Source organism: Petromyzon marinus, chromosome 59 (assembly GCF_048934315.1).
Source record: "Petromyzon marinus isolate PM22_M1 ecotype Great Lakes invasive population chromosome 59, UKy_Petmar_22M1.pri1.0, whole genome shotgun sequence".
NCBI lineage: Eukaryota > Metazoa > Chordata > Hyperoartia > Petromyzontiformes > Petromyzontidae > Petromyzon > Petromyzon marinus.
This window is the reverse complement of record NC_133725.1, coordinates 5,485,444-5,505,198: the sequence shown is the minus strand read 5'-3', so window position 1 is coordinate 5,505,198 and position 19,755 is coordinate 5,485,444. Positions and strand designations below refer to the sequence as shown.

The following is a 19,755-nucleotide window of genomic DNA, read 5'->3' as shown; positions in this document are numbered from 1 at the left end:
TTTCTAGACCGCCCACCCCCCCTCGCCCCCCCCCCCCCCCCACCACTGTCGCACCTTTCTTGGGCTTCTTGGCCGTGGCGCCAGCGGCGGTGGCGCCGGTTGCGCCGGGGTTGAGCTGTCCGCTCACATCCTGCAGTCGCTTCTCCAGCTCCCGCTTCTTCTCCTGGATCTCGGCCTTCAGCTTCCCCGCCTTCTTACCTGCTCACACAAACACGCGCACAGAGACGCACGCACGCACGCACACACGCACGCGAAGAACGGATTCATTGGTGGACCGCATACAAATGTTGCCAAACTGCCTTCCCATAGGCGTCCCAGGAGGGGCCGTACACCCAGGCTCGCCAGGAGAAGGCGGTAAGGCAAAGGTGTGGACCAATCTCCATCTGTTGTTCCAACAGGCCTCAATAGCCTGCTGCTCGCATAACAGCGCTTACCCCAACGGTCTGTTAAAGGCTACACGGGGAACTCTTTGTCCCACGCGCGCGAGCCACGGGCACAAGCCGGCGGACTCACTGAAGGGCTTGCTGGGCTTCTTTCGCAGGCACGACACGACGTATCGCTCGAGCTCGCGCAGCGTCGACGGCTTGAGCGTCTCGAAGTCGATCTCGATCTCGTCGGGGTTGGACTCGCGCAGCGAGGGCTCGCGCGACTGGATGATGTGCACCACGCGGCCCAGCTTGTCGCCCGGCAGCTTGTTGATGTCCAGGCTCAGCTGACGCTTCTCGTCGTAGGTCATCGGCCGCGAGTCCTCCTCCTCGTCCGAGTCGAAGGCGGGCGCCGCCGCGGCCGCGCCGCCCGCACCGCCGCCGCCGCCGCCGCCGCCCCCCGCGGAGGCCGCGCCTGCCTTGGCCTTCCGGGTCGGCCTGCATGGGCATCGCGAGAGACGGTGGTGAGGGGGGGAAGGTTGGCGGGTAGCGGAGGAGAGACTCGTGTCACCGGTGGTGGGGGGGGGATGCGCGGGTCAATGACACGGTTGGCGCCTACCCCGCAAGTAAGTTAGTGCTCGTGCCATTCCTGCAGCGCTGCGGTGTCACGAAGGAGGGCAGCACACCGTGCTTCACAGGCAGATGTAGACTGCCAGTCGGGGGCGATGTTGCCGTGCCCAAAGTACTTAGCCGCGTCGTTTTTCAAACATGGACAACCACACAATGGCCTGCTACTCGTAAAAAAGAAAAAAAAATTCCCCCACAGGATCCATAACGGCCACTGCGAAGCAGGACAGTGCACGTATATTTGTGCAGTCAACGCACCGCACCGATAACCAGGGCGTGTCCTGCCAGATCCGAACCACGAGCCTCTGCTACAAAGCGGTGGACGCGCGACCGCAGGGACACGTCACCAGCGCGTCGCCGGAAAAAACCACGCCGCGTCTCCCGAGCCTTCGCCAGGGGCCTGCGGGCGCGCGGGTTCGACCTGCGCGGCTCGCTTGCGCCGGTTGAAAAATAAAAAAAACTGAGGTGACGAAGCAGGGAAGAAGCTGGCGGCCGTCGTGTCCACCGAGGAGGAATCAAAGGGGGATACGGGGGTGGAGATTAACGAGGAGTGAGGGGGGTTACGAGTGGGTGGGTGGGTGGGTGGGCGGGGGGTGTTACACGGCAACCCAACCGAGGCGACGGGCATCGGCCCTACCTGCTCGCGGCCGTGCCGGTCTTGGCGGGCGCCGCCTTCTTGGGCAGCCCTGGCTTGGCCTTGCCACCCTTGGCGATGGCGCCGCCGCCGCCGCCGCCCTTCTTGTCGCCCTCGTCCGCCTCCTCCTTCTTGGCCTTGTCGGCCGCCTTGTCCTTGCGCTTCTTGTCCTTGTCCTTCTTCTCCCGCTTCTTCTTCGGCTTCGACACGGGAGGCTGCGACAGCGCCGCCAGCTGCTCGTGCAGAGCCTTTAGCTGCTCGGGAGGAGGGGAGGGAGGGCGGGGTGGGGGCGGGGGCAGTGTAACGGGAGCAGGGGTCGTGCAGGGCGGGATGGGAGAGGCGACACGGAGCACAGTTTTTGGACAGCAGGAGCGGGCGAGGCCACAGCGGGCGAGTGGACGTTGGGTCGTACGGACGCGTGTCGGTCGCGTGTCATCGTCACGTACGACGACGACGATGATGACGAAGTCGTACATATGCAAAAGGTGTTTGCGTTTCTTATAACCCGGTAAGTGCGTTAGTGTGTAAGCCTTACGCGAATAGCACAACCGTGCTTTAATCATTCCGAGTGAGACCCCCCCCCCCCCCCACTGCTAAACTGATCGCTGGTTGTCTTTTTTAAACTATTTTCATTTTACCTGGCAAGGCCCAATGAGCTATAGCTCAGTGGGGTGCCATTGAGGGGTCACTGTTCCCATGAGGAGGGGGTCACCGTGCCCTGGATCAGGGGGTCACCGTGCCCTGGAGGAGGGGTTCACCGTGCCCTAGAGGAGGGGTCACCGTGCCCTGGATCAGGGGGTCACCGTGCCCTGGAGGAGGGGGTCACCGTGCCCTGGATCTGCCGGCCGGGGTTTAGCCCGGCAGTACCATCACGCCTCATCCTATTCGGCACATCCCTCGATGCATTGCACGGATCTCTGGTGATTAATGGAGGGTGGATCACCCGCCCATCACACGGGATCAGGGACCCCACTCTCCACTGTGGTGATTGCGAGCGCGGCCACAACGATGAGCGGGGCAAGGTCAACGCACAGTCACACGCGTGGACAGGCAGGATAGGACGGTGGACAAATAGGTCAGTGGACAAGCAGGACGGTGGACAAACAGGCAAGTGGACAAGCAGGACGGTGGACAAACAGTTGAGTGGACAGGCAGGACGGTGGACACACAGGGGAGTGGACATGCAGGACGGTGGACACACAGGTAAGTGGACATGCAGGACGGTGGACAAACAGGGGAGTGGACATGCAGGACGGTGGACACACAGGGGAGTGGACATGCAGAACGGTAGACACCAGGCGAGTGGACATGCAGAACGGTGGACACCAGGCCGGTGGACACCAGGCGAGTGGACATGCAGGACGGTGGACACACAGGTGAGTGGACATGCAGGCCGGTGGACACCAGGCGAGTGGACAAGCAGGACGGTGGACACACAGGTGAGTGGACATGCAGGACGGTGGACACACAGGTAAGTGGACATGCAGGACGGTGGACACACAGGGGAGTGGACAGGCAGGACGGTGGACACACAGGTGAGTGGACATGCAGGCCGGTGGACACCAGGCGAGTGGACAAGCAGGACGGTGGACACACAGGTGAGTGGACATGCAGGACGGTGGGCACACAGGTGAGTGGACATGCAGGCCGGTGGACACACAGGTGAGTGGACATGCAGGACGGTGGACACACAGGTAAGTGGACATGCAGGACGGTGGACACACAGGGGAGTGGACAGGCAGGACGGTGGACACACAGGGGAGTGGACATGCAGGACGGTGGACACACAGGTGAGTGGACATGCAGGACGGTGGACACACAGGTGAGTGGACATGCAGGCCGGTGGACACCAGGCGAGTGGACAAGCAGGACGGTGGACACACAGGTGAGTGGACATGCAGGACGGTGGACACCAGGCGAGTGGACAAGCCGGACGGTGGACACCAGGTAAGTGGACAGGCAGGACGGTGGACACACAGGTGAGTGGACATGCAGGACGGTGGACACACAGGTGAGTGGACATGCAGGACGGTGGACACACAGGTGAGTGGACAAGCAGGACGGTGGACACACAGGTGAGTGGACATGCAGGACGGTGGACACACAGGTAAGTGGACATGCAGGACGGTGGACACACAGGTGAGTGGACATGCAGGACGGTGGACACACAGGTGAGTGGACATGCAGGACGGTGGACACACAGGTGAGTGGACAAGCAGGACGGTGGACACACAGGTGAGTGGACATGCAGGACGGTGGACACACAGGTAAGTGGACATGCAGGACGGTGGACACACAGGTAAGTGGACATGCAGGACGGTGGACACACAGGTGAGTGGACATGCAGGACGGTGGACACACAGGTGAGTGGACATGCAGGACGGTGGACACACAGGTGAGTGGACATGCAGGACGGTGGACACACGTGCACGTACACGCACACAAGACACCTGCTCCTGTAGCTCGGCGAGGCGGTTCGCTCGCTCCTTCTCGCTCTCGTCCGAGCTCTCGCTCTCCGCGCTGCTCTCCTCGGTGCTCTCGCTCTCCGAGGTCGGCAACACCGGCTCGGGGGGAGGGGGTGGCGCCGCGGGGGGCTGGGCTGGGCTGGCGCCACCCCCGGCCTCGTCGGGCATCTTGGCGAAGCGCATTTCGAACATGTCCTGGGCAAAAAGACAGATCCCCCCCACCACCCCGCGTGCGCTTGAACGGGCCCGCTGGGGCAAGCGTGCGCTCGCGAGCAGCGCCGACGGAGGACCGGGCCACGGCTCGCAAAGGGGTGGGTGGCCAGCAGCAGCACCACGTCCCGGGAGCCTTTGTGATACGCCACTCTGTTCAGCCATCATTTGCGATGGCCAGGTCACTTATGAAAAATAAGTTAATACCTCAGTGGGTTTTTGCCTGGTAGGATGGTTTAGTTTGATTTGTACGTGTTTGGAAGATTTGTTTACCTTTCCTTGTACTTTACACTACTATCAAGTTTTTGTATTGTTTGTTGTTACGTTCTTACCCGCCCTGACTGGACATCTGTGAAAAAGGGCTTCATAGGTCATCGCACTCCTCCTCCTGCAGTGTAAATAAATATTCTTATTCCGTTTCCGTTGACATGTAGCACCAGGTCATCATTAACGACTAACTCGACCTAGGGGAGGCGGCCAAGCACGGCGAGCGGGAATTTAACTCGGGTCGCTGAGATCGAAGCAGTGTGCTAACCACTGTGTGCTGCCGCTACTCACACACGGCACCACCACCGCCGCCACCACCATCACACCACTGAGATGACGGTGGAGTAAATGGGAGCAGGTGGCACTTATTCTTTTGTTTTTTCTATTTATAATATTGAGCACAGGCCCAAAAAGCCCACAACATCACGTGGCGAACAACAAAAGGGATATTGAGAGCAGTAGTATATAAAAGTGTGGCAAGGGCCATAAATTGAGCAACGTTTTTACGAGCGACGGGGGGGGGGGGGGGGGGGAAATGGACTATAGGAGGGAATTCCAAAATGGAGCGGTGAGAGGGAAGAAGCAGGTCGACAAGGGAGGTGACCTGCAGTGTATGGCATGCAGTGGCACCTGTGTGGCTCCCAGTGGCTGGCTGTGTACCTGCAGCTTGCGCGCCATGGCCACCACCTCGTGGTCGGGCGGGTTGTACTTGTAGCAGTTGGAGAACATGAGACGCACGTCGCTCGCAAACTCCTGCGCGTCCTGGTACTCGCGCCCGTCCATCTTGTGCTGCGCAGAGCGGGAAATCGTCGTCGTCATCATCATCATCATCGGCCACGGTCAATCCACTGTTGGATGAAGTACACCCAATGGCGTCGCCGCACGCCCAGCACCTACCTGGGCACACGAGTTGATTTCACCGTTCCATCTCCCTCAGGTGGACGATCTCTCTCGGACACGTTCTGTTCCGTGGTTGCCGCTCCGTTATTACTTTCGACCGTCGGCCATCGTCCCTTCTGGCCGTGGACGCATCCTGAACCGAGCCCTGTCGACTTTTGTTCACACTTTGCAAGGCGTCATTTAACCTGCGTGCCTTCTCTGAATCCGTGCGTGTTCTTCTTTTCGTCTCTCGGTGTAATGCCACGCATGCTTCATCATCATCGTCATGGTCCATCCACTTCTGGATGAAGATCATTATCGTGCCATTCACCAGTGTGTGTTCCCCAATCAGCGTGTGCCTCTGTTTCAGTCTAATTGCCAGCATGCGTCTCTCCGCGTGTCGCTGCGCATAGTTCACCTTCTGTTCGTTACGCTTGGCGAACGACCGCGATCTTTCTGAACCAAGCTTCACGGCAGGCTGCCGTACGCCTACTGACTCAACACGACCTATAAACTATTTAAACTGTTTTTATTTTATCCACCGAGCTACATTGCTCTTTTTCAGAAGCGACCTGGCCACAAATGAAAGCTCAACAAAAAGTGGCTCATCATCGGGTGCAAATTTATAGCAGCAGCCAAATACTCTAAACGCACGTCAATTCTAAATGTGGGGAGAAAAAAAACCACGGAGGACCCGGAGAGAAAAATCCACACAACCACGCGGAAAGAGACACGCAAACTCCAAATATACAACAGGCATCAGGGTCGGGATCGAACCCACGACCACCTGCATACCAGGCGAGGAATGCCCCGCAGGCCGCATCGCTAGGGTATAATACATCCCACACGTTGGAAGCCGAGCATCCCGCAACCGCTCCCCCGCCACCTTGCTCTCATCTACCTCTTTCGTTTCATCGAACTTTGAGCCCCGCGGTCCGTGTTACAACAGCTGCCCGCTGGCTCCAACGCCACTCTGTCGCGTCTCTCTCTCTCTCTCTCCCGACTGGCGCCTCCACTTATCGGGCTAATGCGCTGCAACGCGGCGACTTTCTGCGTTCGCTCCGGTTTGTGCCGAACTCCACTTGGCAGCCTGGGCCCAGCCCTGGTGTCGGCAACTTTTGGCTCTTCGACGAGCGCTTCGTGATGTTATTTATTGAGGGCCACCGCCTCTCGTATTCTCATGTGCATTGGCAGCTCTCGAAATAGTTTTTTTTACCAAATAAAAAAAAATGGCTCTTCTTGCGATTTTGGTTTGCCGTGCATAGCCACCAGAGCCAACACTCAATATGGAACGCTTGCGCCGAGCAAACTCGCACGTCGAACGAGCGAGCGGGCGCCAGGGAAAGGGCGAGGGCGACGCGAGCGTCTCACCTTGATGGTGCTGAGGTCCATGGGGTGCTTGATGATGTCGTGGTAGTCGTGCAGGCCCAGCGCGTCCGCGTCCACAGGCTTGTAGAAGGGCCATGCGTAGGCCGCGTGCTTCTTGGCGAACATCTCCTTCAGGATGGAGCTGCAGTGCTTCAGCTGCTCCGGCGCAGGCAGTTTGCTCTTCTTGCTGGCGGGCGGGGACGGGACGGAAGCCGCCACGGCCGCGGCTGCCGCGGCCGCCACGGCTGCCGCTGCCGCCGCGGCGGCGGCGGCAGCTGCCTGCTGCGAGTCGGGCATCTCCTTGCGGGCCTTGCCGCGACCGCCCTCCTTGCGGGCGGGCGCCTTGGTCGGTTTGAAGTCGGCGGCGGCAGGAGGGGAGGCCTCGCCGCTCTCGGGAGGCGTGGTGCTCGGCATGGGCGTGGTGGTGTCAGCTTTCCGCTTCACGCCCTTCTTCACCTGCGACAAGGGAGGCGAGGGGACGCACACAGGGGATGCTGGTGGGATCACTCGGGGAGCTTCCAGCGGCCGCCGACGAAGAGAGGTCACGCGCGGCGGTGTGCATCCACCCGTACACATGCGTGTGCGTAGCCAACCGTGCTAATTTTAATGCCTCCCGTGCGCGCGGCATGCACGGTACGTTACGTGCACAGACGGTGCGGTGGAATTGTGGGTGGCGAGAACGTGGTTGGCTCATGGGTGGCGAGCATGCTTGAGTGTGGGATGGAGGGTGACGGGTTTAGAGCAGTGCGGCGGATCGCGGGCAGCGAGCGTGTCACAGTGCGGCTCCGTCCGCGAGTGCAGTTCGACGCAAGCGGCATCGTAGGCGACGCCGTCTGTCGAGGGTGGCGTGCGTGGGGCTGGCACCTTTGACACGGGTTGCGCCGGCACCTGTCCCAGCGTGGGCACGGACGTCGACGTCACCGCCGGCCCCGCTGGCGCCGACGTCCCCGCACCGGCCACGGGCCTCAGCTGCTGCGCGGGGGGTGGCGCCGAGCTGGGAGGGGGTGCCGGGCGGGGCAAGGGGGGCCGCGTCGACACCACTCGCTGCGCCGCCTGGGGCCCGGCCTGCGGCGTCGGCTGGGCTGCCGCCCTGGGACCCTGCGGGGTTCCGCCCCTCGGACCCGGAGGGCCGCCGCCCCTCGCTCCCTGAGGGCCCCCGCCCCTCGCTCCCTGAGGGCCCCCGCCCCTCGCTCCCTGAGGGCCCCCGCCCCTCGCTCCCTGAGGGCCCCCGCCCCTCGCTCCCTGAGGGCCCCCGCCCCTCGCTCCCTGCGGGCCCCCGCCCCTCGCTCCCTGAGGGCCCCCACCCCTCGCTCCCTGAGGGCCCCCGCCCCTGGCGCCCTGAGGGCCTCCCCCCCTGGGGCTCTGCTGGGGGCCCGCCCGGGCGGGCTGCGGGGCGGCGGCTTTTGGGACTTGGGGGGCGGGCGCGGGGGCGGCCGGGGCGTGGGCGGGGGCGCCGGGGGGCGAGGCGGGCGACGCGTGGTTGGGCTGGGGGGCGGGCGTCTGGGCGGGCGCTACCGACGTGGGGGTGGACCCCCCCGAGGAGGCGGCGGAGGCAGCCGCGGCGGCGGCGGAGGAGGCGGCGCGGGGCGGCCGGGTGGACGTAGGGGCGGCCCCCCTTTGCGGGGCGGATGGGCCCCCCTGGGCCTCCTCCTCCGGGCTCTGTGACTCCACGCTGGTTGCTGAAACACGGCACAGGGCACAGCGATCGCGGTCACAGCTTGCTCGGTGACGCAAGGCAACGGCGGCAGGTCGGTGTTAGACCCGGTGAGCAGCAGTCACGACTGTAATTATCGTCGAGTCTCAAGACTCTCTCCCACGAGGGGTTAGACACGTGAAGGAAGCAGGTGTCTTACATCGTCCACGAGGTCGCCGATGGCGACGCTGTGTTGCATATTATCAAGTTCTGCGTCAAACAAGATCCCACATTCAAGAGGAGGGTCCTTGTCTATAAACATTTGGCAGTTCACCAGCATTCATTTAAGCGAGCCTGGCTCTGCTGACGAGACGCTGAATTTCAAAACCAATCCTTGCTTATAAAAATCCAACAGTTCACCTGCATTGATTGGTTCACCAGTTTGTCTCGTATTTAACCAACAATGCCAAACAAATGCGCTTCGGCAAGGAACGTCGTTTGGCTGATGGGGATGTGTAAGAAACAAAGAAAAGCTCTTTAGGCTCCGTTCTCCACTCGCCCACTCACCCCCGAGACTCCTCAATCGCCACTGGCCGACTCAAAGAGACGGCGAGATGAAGTTCACTGGCAATGCAGAAGAATGTCGCTCCGAGACGGGATTCACCAACGTCCAGAGCGCGACCCGCCGCCCTGGCTTCTCTACCAGAACCCAGGATGCAATGCGTTGCAACCGTGCCATAATCTATTTTCAGTCTCCGTTTTATCGATGCACGTCAAGGATCGTAGGTTGCAGGGATAGGCCGTCGTGATGTTTGGCGCGAGGAGAGTGGGGGGGGGGTGAGCGAGTGAGGCCTGGTTAAGGCCTCTTCAGGGGGCAAATAAATCAGCAGCTGCTGTGGGGAGGAGCTGTAGCTGAAGGGGATAGGACAAGGGGTGGCAAGGGGCGCCCAAGTTTCCTGTGGAGCTGCTGTAGCCGAGGGGATAGGACACGATGGGGCTTAGTTTAACGGTGTGCAAGGAGGAAGCCACTGGAGCTATGCACTTTTAAATCTATATTGAAAACTCGTTTCTTTCAAACTGATTTAGCACGGTTGGCTACGTACGGTCCGAAAGAAGTTCAACATACATGCGTACATACTGCCCATAGACTAACACTACCCAAGACTCAACACTGCCCACAGGCTCAACACTGCCCAGAGATTCAACACGACACCTCTGATTAGCGCGGTGCGAAAGTTTAATATTCATACATGCATAACTTGAGGAGGCTTAGTTTTAACTGCGTGCAGTTAGGGCGGCTTAGGTTAACGAAGAACCAATAATGCATGTTCGAATCCCGGCCTCAGATTACGAGCGTTGGTGGGTCCCTCAAAGACTGGCCAGTCCCTCCCTACCACGGGGGGTGTCGAGGTCGCCTATCTCCAGGGTGATGGCAGCACAGCAAGTGGTTAATATTCATCTGGGGATCGAACGTTACGCCCCTCGCGCGCAAGGTTTCTCTCTGGGCGCTCCAGTTTCACGCAGTTCGCCCTCACACGAGTTTTCTCAGAGTGCTCCAGTTTCCTCCCACTCTTTAATGAAGTTGGCCAAACATCCCAATATAGGACCACACAGCGTGGTCGATTGTTGGGAGCTGCTTGTCTGTGGCCTCTCGAGCCTCTGCAACTCTTGTCGCCCTGTCTCGGAGAGCAATTCACACTACGCAGAGCGCGATCAATTATTTTAAAACTCCCCTTTCCCCCTCCCCTCAAAAATACCAGGCTGCCAATCGTCGCCCATACACAAATAGGGCAGCGAGCCCAGCCACCTTTCCCGATCCCTACCCCGAGGGCACCTGGCCTCGGGTTCAAACTAAAACTAAACTATTTTTTATTTTACCAGGCAAGGCCCGCCGAGCTACGTAGCTCTTTTTCAGAGGCGACCACAAAATGATAGCTCAACAAAGTAGTTTATCGCATGGAAAGTTTTAGCAGCCAAATGCAGTCGATCATCGCTTATCCGAGATAATCGCATCATTATTTAAAATAGTTATTTTTGCACATTCTTGAAAGACGTTGTGTTTTTAGGTGTTTTAAATTTGTTAACTATATGAAATTGGCATAAACATAGAAATAGATAAAAATAAATATCCTACTGTTTACATGGGGTGATGGTACGTACTACGCTCTTGTTTCAACAACTATGTGTTTCACGATCGCAGGACTGATGCAGCCTTTAGACTGGTGCTCCAGGGAATGCCGAATTACACAACGCACTTTTCGCCGGATCGCACCGTGCATACTTTCTGTTTTTACTACTGTAGTTATTAGTTATGAAAAACGCATACAGTGCAGTATTTTCATTGTTTAAGTTGCTGTATGTAGTGTATCATCTACTGTATATAATATTTGACACTGAAATAAAGCTTAGCTACCTTTTTTGTCACGCAAATGGTGCCGATCGTCGGACTTGTTACAGCCTTTGGAGCGGTTTTGGCGGTTCTGCCGGATCAGCTCGGGATCGCCGGATAATGTTGGTAACCAGATAATCGCACGCCAGATAATCCATGATCGACTGTGCTCTAAACGCATGTTTCTAAACGCGGAGGGAAAAACTGAAGGACCCGGAGAAATATCCAAGCGACCACGGAGAGATGGAGACACGCAAACTCCAGATATACAGCAGGTGTCAGCGTAGGGATCGAACCCATAACCCTCCTGTATACCAGGCGAAGTAGTTTATATCTCGCAACAGTTTGTCGCTCGCGAGGTGTCTGTACCGCCCCCCCCCCCCCCCTCCCTCCCCGTCGTTTGCATTCTGTATTGGGCATTGGTTTAATAAAAAAGCGATTACATATAATAACAAAAAGCACCTATATTTTGAAACGCGCAGGAACCGAAACGCAACGGCGCTTAAGAGGCGGTGCAACGCATGCGTAGCGAGCAGAGCAGCCGAAACGCGACTGGACGGCCAGAGCGCCGGTTTCTCCGCGGCCTACCGGCCCGCCGCACTCACTGGTATTCTTGCGGCCGCGGCCCTTGGCTGCCTTGGGCGCCGGCTGCTGCAGCTCAATTTCATCCTGGGGCATCTCTGCCACCTTCTGCAGGAAGAACTTCTCCAGGCTTTGCGCCATCAGCACGATGTCGTCGCTCGGCTGGTGGCGAGTGGGGAGGTGGTGCGGCGGAGGAGGGGGAGGGGGCGGTGAAGTGAGACGCCAGCGATACAACCACAAGGCCAGCACAAGCGGAGCGAGCTCCAACGAATTTGATTTTTTTTTTTTTATCAAAAACATTTCATCTTGAAAATCCTTTGAGATGGAATTCATCTCGTTTGTAAAGGGTGGTGCCAGGGTAGCAACTCATCCACACACAGCGTATGCACCCTCATAAGGAATATAGATTTGCAAAGGGCACTTCAATGGCCCTGCAATCTCAAAGCACTTAGCATCACACGTCCATTATTCTAAATGTGCTGCTGCGGTCCCTCTTGCTTAGCCAAGGGATCCCCCCCCCCCCAAGCAATGACAGCTGTCCCCGTGTGGCACAAGGCAATGCAGCACCGACCTTGCAAGTGAGTATTATAGTTTGTCTCCGCCATAGGAATGTAGAATTACCATCACCGACTCAGGGCTGTAATCAGAAGACGAGCGTGCGGCCTCGACGCTCATTCGAGCGGGAAATCGCTCTGGCTGTTCTCACAAACGCGACACGTACGCCCCCGCACTCGTGCGCCGATCGTGCACACGGGACTCTTGCAACGATCATGTGCTCGGCGCTCGTGCACGGCGATCGTGCACCGATCGTGCGTGCATCCATTGTGTACACGGCACTCTTGCACCGATAGTGCGTGCACTGATCGTGTGCACGGCACTCTTGCACCGATCGTGCGCACGCTGCTCGTGCACCGCGCCCGTTTACCTCGACGGCTAGAGTTGTGGCCTGCGCGGGGTGGGCGAGTGTGCGGCGCTCACCCTGTTGTAGATGTAGCAGTTTGTAAACATGGTGCTGAAGTCCTGGATGCACTCCACTGCCGTCCAGTAGTAGTTGGACTCCAGCCGCTTCTTGATGGTCCCCATGTCCATGGGGTTCTTGATGATCTCGTAATAATCCTGCGCGCACACAAACACCGCAACTCGTTCGTACAAATCCTTGCACGGCGGAGGAGCTCGCCTGACGACCGGGCCCTATACCCCCCCCCCCTCCATGGTGAACGGTCCCCGATTCAGGGGTCACGTATCACTCAACTGAACGTTTTTACTGTCATACCGATTGCTGCATGATGCGTGCGGGCGGTCCGTCTCGTACGCAAACGCGGGCCTCGTCTGAAAACGATTCCCCTCGCCTCCCGTTCATCGGGGCTGTTACAAATCTTTTTAAGTTCCGTTACTGATAACCGCACAAAACAACCATTAAACATGTGGCCCGCAGCATTTGGTTACTTTCGGGGCTAGATCGTGTAGCTATAATGCCAAGTTTTACACGTAATTATAATTAAAATATTGGCATTATATACCTTCACGACCTAACCCAAAAGAAACGAATTATGAATCGTGACACCGGCCGTGAAAGCCAACGTATCGGATTGAGAGGACCCGCGCCTATTGAAATATCGAGCAGAAAACACACCGCGTTTACCGTTCGAACTTGGAAGTCAATTGGGAGCTGCCACAGTGGTGCCACGGTGAGCAGCACACGACCGGAAGTGCAACCTAACAACTCGCCGGTCCGGTTCAATCTCCCGGCGCGCGCAGTTGAAACGATGGGGGCAGGTTTCTTAAATCCCCAACACCACTGCCACTGCCTCCGTTCACCCAGAAAAATGAACTCGCAAGCCCAGTTGGACTATTCCGCGTCATTTGTACAGTCCATCACCAGCACACGTCTCATTCGTATTATCTGTCCGATATTTTCTGTATCTCAATCAGCTCGAGCCTCCTGTAAATCACGCACCTTCCGTGTGGCCAACCCCACTCCGAATCCCTACCCTCTCATGCACATATCTAGAATCTCACTCGGATCTGGAAGAACACTGGCGAACGAAATGGAACGTGGATGTCCAAAATAAACACCTCCCCATTCGAGACCCCAAACATCACCCAAACATCACCCACCTCCTAGCTTTAACAGTCCACCCGGGAAGACACCGGTGGTGTAACCATCAACCGCATCACAAGATCGACAGGACGATGCGCATATCTCCTTCACGAATGTAAAAACTCATGACCCAAACTATGGACCACGTCGTAAACCACTCTAGTTCTCCCTTAACAGATGAACAGCAAAACTATAAACTCTCTCCTGAAACCCTCTCGTGGCTGGCAGACCTCAACAATGGCATTCAGCGCCTGAACATATTGCCATACCCAAGAATCGAATCAATATCTCTCCATCTAAAGCAGCGCAAGCCTCCCGTAAATCACGCAACTTCTGTGTGCCCCTCCCCCCCCCAGCCACTCCCGAGACCCTCTCCTCTCATCTATACATCTCTATCTCATCTCAATCGGCCCAAGCCTCCCGTAAATCACGTGGCTTTTGTGGCCACCCCCCAACCCTGAGGTCCCTTCGCCTCTCCCTGCCTCGCCCCTGCAAAAGCAGACGCGAGCTCACCACTGCTTGCTTCATCCTCCTCTCTTCCCCACCCCCCGCTCATTATCACCCTCTCATCCCCGCCATCTGCATGACATCCTTGACTTTACTTCCCTTCCCGTAGGGTGGCACACACAGTGGGTACAACATGTTATATTCTCTCATATGTGCTGCCGATCTCGTTTGCCCCGCATCACTTGTATTGTCCGACCCTCTATGTTTTGCGCTTTGTCTTCTTGTCCCTCTCATTTTGCATCGCTCATCTCCGTTGTTCCATCAGCGTCCGATGCATGCGTTGTTAAGAGGAAGAAAAAAACAATCTAATTTAATTGTCAAATCCATGCATCGCTGGACGCCTTGTGGAACGTTCAACAGGGAGATGGATCTACAGGTTATTTCAAGGGTTAGACTGGCACTGCCCGAGCATTTGCGCGGGATACACGGTGGAGGGTGGGGAGGCGAGATGACATCAGCGCGACTCGGGAACCCTGCGCGGTGGTGTTACCACAGCGCACTTGCCCACCCGTGCATCAGCCAGCAAAACTTTGTTTTACAATATAGTATGAAAACGATGCATTGATTGATGCCTTGTGGCACGTTGCATAGGGAGACAGATCTACAAGTTATTTTCACGTGTTCAGGCTCTTGTCTGCTTATTCACATTCATCCGTTATCTTAACCCCCCCCCGCCCCCTCCCCAGGGTTGCATTTCGTAAGTTTTACACAATTTAAACAGACTGCTGCCGCCACTCACGATGGGTTTTTGGACCCGTGGATGTGCGGCAATGATAGGGTTGGTAACGGTCACTAAATTGGGGCGCCACGATGGCGAGATGTTATCTGCCTCGTCTGGTATGCAGCAGGAGGTCGTGGGTTCGATCCCGACCCTGACGCCTATATATTCGGAGTTTGCGTGTTCTCCCTGTGGTGGCGTGGATTTTTCTCCGGGTTCTCTCGTTTTTCCCTCCACATTTAGAATTAATGTTGTGCGCTTAGAGTAATTTGGCTGTTATGCATTTCCATGTGATAAGCCACTTCGCTGAACTAGAGGTATGGAAGGACAATAAATCTCAAAGATCAAGAAGCCACCACGGCCAAAGCTGTTGATGACTCCGCATCTCATTGCTACCAAAGCTCTCTACCCTCCCGCCAGACACCACAGATGCTGCACAGTTGCGACACGCAGGGGAACTCCAGGTTCTGGCCTCGCAGTCTCCCACCATCTGGCCAATGGTCTTCTTCTTAATTCGCTAATATACAGGGTGGCCCAAAAGTCAGGATACGTGAGGTTATTTAATTTATTTGAACACTGGCATTAAAACATTTTAATTGTTAATTCTTTAATATTTTATCCGTTATTAATGTCTATTTTTTCTTCTTAATTTTTTAGATGGTATTTAGAAAACTCGAGAATTGAGATGAAGCATAAGCAATGAATGTTCAAAGATTACACCTGTAAACTTTAAAAAAGTCCTTAATTTATTTCAAAAGACAATTCATACGTGCGTGAATGTCAAAGGCAGTCGTTAAAATAAATGAAATAACCATTTGTCACTTGTTAATATAAATGTAATTTCCCTGTATGATCCTGACTTTTGGGCCACCCTGTATGACATAAAAAATAATGCCTGTTATTCATCCAGGAAATTCCTGAATTAATCTCACGAAATTTCCAAGAGGGCTCCTGCACGTGGTATTCACAATATTCTTATTGCGGAAGGCGATCACAAAAGGCGCTGTGTTTCACAGACGGGGACAGTCTGCCAGTCGGGAGCGATGTTGTGATGTGGTTTTACAGGTAGGTAATTTGCAGGTAAATTTTTTCACATTTCGAAAATTTGGACCGTCACGCCGGCGTGCACAATGCCCTCAGAGTCTTTTTCAAATGACGCCATGGGATCTTGAAACGCCCAACGTGACATGTGGACGCAGCGTAGGTTTTTTTTGTTTACGGTTAATACGCATTGCAGTATTGACCAAGGCAGCCCGCTGGATTCGAACGGCGAACCTCTGCAACAAGCGGTGGCCGTGCAACTGCTGAGGCCGCGCGACCCAATCCCATATTATAAAGCCCACCGCTTACGCAGACAATATGGGAACGTACTCTTTGGTTCTATTCGGTAAAGTCACGTAGGTATTTATCTTTTACCTACGTGACTTTACCGAATAGAACCAAAGAGTATGGATCCTTGCAGTCACGAAAGCTTCAAATCTTGAATATGGGAACGTTACGTTACTGCTTGGAACAACGCGGCAGAGAGACGAACAACCGAGACAAAAACGAGATGGACAGAACCGGACAATAATGCAGCGGACTACTAAATACGCAACACATGAGCCAGTACACAAAGACAGGAGAGAGTATAACGCACTTCCAGGGGGAGTACAAATGCACACAATTATTAACGCTATACAGAGCACAAATTCAGCCCAATTTGGAATCCAACAGACATATCGGTAAGTGCTACCTCATTGCAGAATTGAGATTAAAGCAGCAGTCAGGGTGATTGATGATCCAGCACTCTCACCTATTCACACCAGTCACTCGCTCGCTGGCGGTCAGTCGCCTCCTTATGACCGTCTTCTATTGCTACAACCGTGATTTACTGATCCCATGAAATCCACTCGTGGATATCTCCACCCATGTTGAGGATTCTGTCTAGCAGACTGATTCATCTGATCCACAATGTTCAACCACCACCCATGAACACTCATTCACCAGGCCACTTCACTTTTCCACCTGCTTATTCCCTAGCAATGCTCAACTTTTGCAATGCCCTCTCATCATCTCTCATCCCCCAAGTTCTTACAATAACCTCGCTCGATCCAAGAAACGCGTTACACCTCTGACAACAACAGTGCTGTTTGTTGCTGGCTGTTTGACGTATTCGGCCTGTGCTCAGCAACTATGCTTGTATTAAAAAAAAAATCAGCATACAAGACAGAAACCACAGTATGGACACGAGAGGTTTACACTTCTCTCCGAGCGAGAGGTGGATGCAGACGGGGGTGGGGAAATAAAATTATTCTCGTGGGACACACCTCAGGGGGAACAGAGTTTAAAGTGGATTATTTACTCTCGTCATTAACTACATTGTAAGATTTTTTTAATCGCTCCTATTTACATCACAACAAGAGATTGGAATCGGCATCCACTTGTCGATAACGAACTGCATCGACTCGGTGCCGGGGAGTGGAATCGTTGCGACTCTTCAGGAACAGACTGCACCCACCCCCCCTCACCTCTTCAACTGCTCACCACATTCCACAAGAGCAAATGCCGTACGACACAAACTTATACAAAAGGCTGACGTTTCGGGGAAAAGGCCCTTCTGCATAGCAGAGCAAAGTGAAACGTCGGCCCACTTGCACATTTTGTTTCTGCTGAAAAACAGAGATGATGACAAAACGCGGTGAACCCGGTGCATCGTATGCCAACTTTTAAATGTTGCCACTACTCAAGCTGTGCTTTGAAATACATCTGGCCGGTGCGGAAAAGGTAGGCCAAAGTTATTAAACTAAAAATATATATTTTTTTATTTTACCAGGTAAGGCCCACTGAGCTATATAGCTCTTTTTCAGAAGCGACCTTGCTATCACAAATGATAGCTCAAACAAGTGGCTTATCACGTGGAAATGTATTGCAGCCAAATACTTTACACACACGTGGATTCTAAATGCGGAGGAGAAAACTGAAGATCCGGAGAAAAATCCACGCGACCACCGGGAGAAACACGCAAACTTCAAATATACAGCAGCAGGCACCAGGGTCGGGATCGAACCCACGACCTCCTGCATACCAGGTGAGGTAGTTAACACCTCGTAACCGTGGATCTCTAGAGCACCCTCGAGTGGAGGTCGTTCCACCACCATGGTTACTGTTCCTGTGGAACTTCGCCCGTCGATTGCTGTACCCATATTGAGGAATCGAGTCGACTGGGCACCGATCGCTTCATCTCATCCCACAGCACATCGTGTTTAAAACCACTGCAATTGCAGAGGTCACAACACTTTGTCCATCACACGACTCCACTTTGGAATTCCTTCCCATCGTCTGAATCAGTGTTCTTCGTTGCAAGGTCCGCGAGCCCCTAGCGGCCCCTGGCGGCCTTTAGCGCAGCTCCTGACAATACACAAATGTGAAAACACCCCATCAATGCTGTCAAATGCGTCGCGGCCCCTGGAAAAAGTTGCCCACCTCTCACCATCGCTGCTCAATTCAGCAAACTCGTTAACTCCGGCCAGTTACAACTTCCATCGTTCTGTTGGTTGCTTGACGTTTTTTTGGTCCTTTGCTCTTGCTAGCAAGCGTGCAAACAAAAACTAAACCCCATCCCAGCATGAGATGATCCGAGTGAAAGTTGGGGTTGGGGTTGGGGGGGGCGGGCGGGCGAGCTCTGACCCACAGAGGAATCCCAATCCCTACCGGAAGATTGAGCTTGACTGTGTCCACGGGCGTGTGGAAGGGCCACGCGAATTGGTGTTTCCACAGGGCCTTGAGCACCACCTTGGCCAGGTACTGCAGCTGGTTGGTGAGTCGGCCCGGCTTTGCCGGGTTGCTCGTCTCGGGAGGCGGCGGGTTCGGGCCGCCGGCCTTGGGCGCGGGCTGCGGCGGCGCGGGCTGCTCCATGGTCTCGAGGAAGGAGAGGCCAGGAGAGGGGAGAGCTGCGGAGCGGAGGCGGGAAGAGAGAGAGGAGAGGGACAAGCTGGGGAGGGGAACGGTGGACGGGAGGGAGAAGAAGAGTTGAGGGGAGATGAGCGGGGAGGGGGGCGTAGCGGGGAAGAGGCAACGACGGGAGAGAGGGGAGCGGGGGAGTTTAAGGGGACGGGAGTGGGAAGCAGAGGAAGGGGAATCGGTGCAAGGCGAAGGGACGGATGAAAAAAAGAGGGAGACGGGCCGGAGGGAGAGGGGAAAGAGGCGAGGCCGTGGAGGCAGCGGCTTTACCGCCTCACTGTCCCGCCATCAGTAGCAACAGCGCCTGGGGGTAAAGAGCAGGACCCCGGGGGGGGGGGGGGGGGTTCAGGAGGTAGGGGTTGTGTGGTCAGGAGTAGAGCGCACACACAAACCCACAACATCAGCCGCTTCACCGCAAGCGGCTCGCGGGCGCCTCGCGACCCGGGAGCCCGAGACGCGTTGCGGGCGGGAAAGACGCGGGGCCCGTGACCCCGGCGCGGCCTAGACGGGACCAGCGCGGCGGTTCCCGCGGGATCGAGTCGCGCGATCCCGGCAAAGAAACTAGCCGAGGACAGCCTGCCTGCACCACCACCCCCCCCCCCACACGTCCCACCGCTGGGCCTCGCGGCGCCGCGCACCTCGTCCGCCGAGCGCGTTCGCCGCGCGGGGAGCAAAGGCGGCGCTGATGAGGAGGAGGAGACCAAGGACGCCAGGAGGAGGAGGAGACGAGGGGACGAGGCAGGAGGCGACGCCGAGTTGGGGAAGAGACGAAATGGCGGCAAGGCGCGCGGCGCGGGGGTAGGACGAGGGGGGCGAAGCGAACCTGCGGGGGGGTGAGGGGTGACAACGACGACGGCGGCGGCGGCGGCGACGGGGTTGGGGGGGGGGGGAGACGGGGCTTGCGGGGCGATCGGCACAGGGGGTGCTGAGCGCGGCGGCGCGGGTAGGGAGGGAGCGGCGGTGTCCGATCGGCGGGAGTCGCGAGGAGCGGGGCTAGAGCCGCCGCGCCATTGTGAGCCGCCTCCTCCTCCCTGCCACGCGCCCATTGGCTGGCGTCGTCCACGTGAC

General features: G+C 56.4%; 2 protein-coding genes across 7 annotated transcripts in view; one reads left to right on the top strand and one right to left on the bottom strand.

Annotated features, from left to right (window-relative positions):
* LOC116955345 (bromodomain-containing protein 3-like) overlaps positions 1-19,755 on the bottom strand; it is a 24,953-nt gene extending 5,198 nt beyond the window's left edge. The window contains exons 1-11 of one of the 6 annotated variants that reach the window (XM_076053188.1): positions 19,511-19,755; positions 18,439-18,677; positions 12,398-12,535; positions 11,443-11,581; positions 7,680-8,494; positions 6,819-7,271; positions 5,229-5,357; positions 4,062-4,286; positions 1,630-1,880; positions 514-863; positions 55-198 (exon numbers count right to left, since the gene is read on the bottom strand). In XM_076053188.1, coding sequence (XP_075909303.1) covers positions 55-198; positions 514-863; positions 1,630-1,880; positions 4,062-4,286; positions 5,229-5,357; positions 6,819-7,271; positions 7,680-8,494; positions 11,443-11,581; positions 12,398-12,535; positions 18,439-18,677; positions 19,511-19,733 — 3,106 coding nt within the window. In that variant the 5' untranslated portion in view covers positions 19,734-19,755. Of the gene's footprint in view, positions 1-54; positions 199-513; positions 864-1,629; positions 1,881-4,061; positions 4,287-5,228; positions 5,358-6,818; positions 7,272-7,679; positions 8,495-11,442; positions 11,582-12,397; positions 12,536-18,438; positions 18,719-19,325; positions 19,443-19,510 lie in introns of those variants that run through there. The other 5 variants (XM_076053189.1, XM_032976368.2, XM_076053192.1 and 2 more) reach the window with 5 other exon arrangements.
* Positions 19,400-19,755, top strand: part of SPOUT1 (SPOUT domain containing methyltransferase 1) — a 33,996-nt gene continuing 33,640 nt past the window's right edge. The window contains exon 1 of the mRNA XM_032976438.2: positions 19,400-19,485. The gene's annotated coding sequence lies outside the window, so the exon portion shown is untranslated. The remainder of the gene's footprint in view (positions 19,486-19,755) is intronic.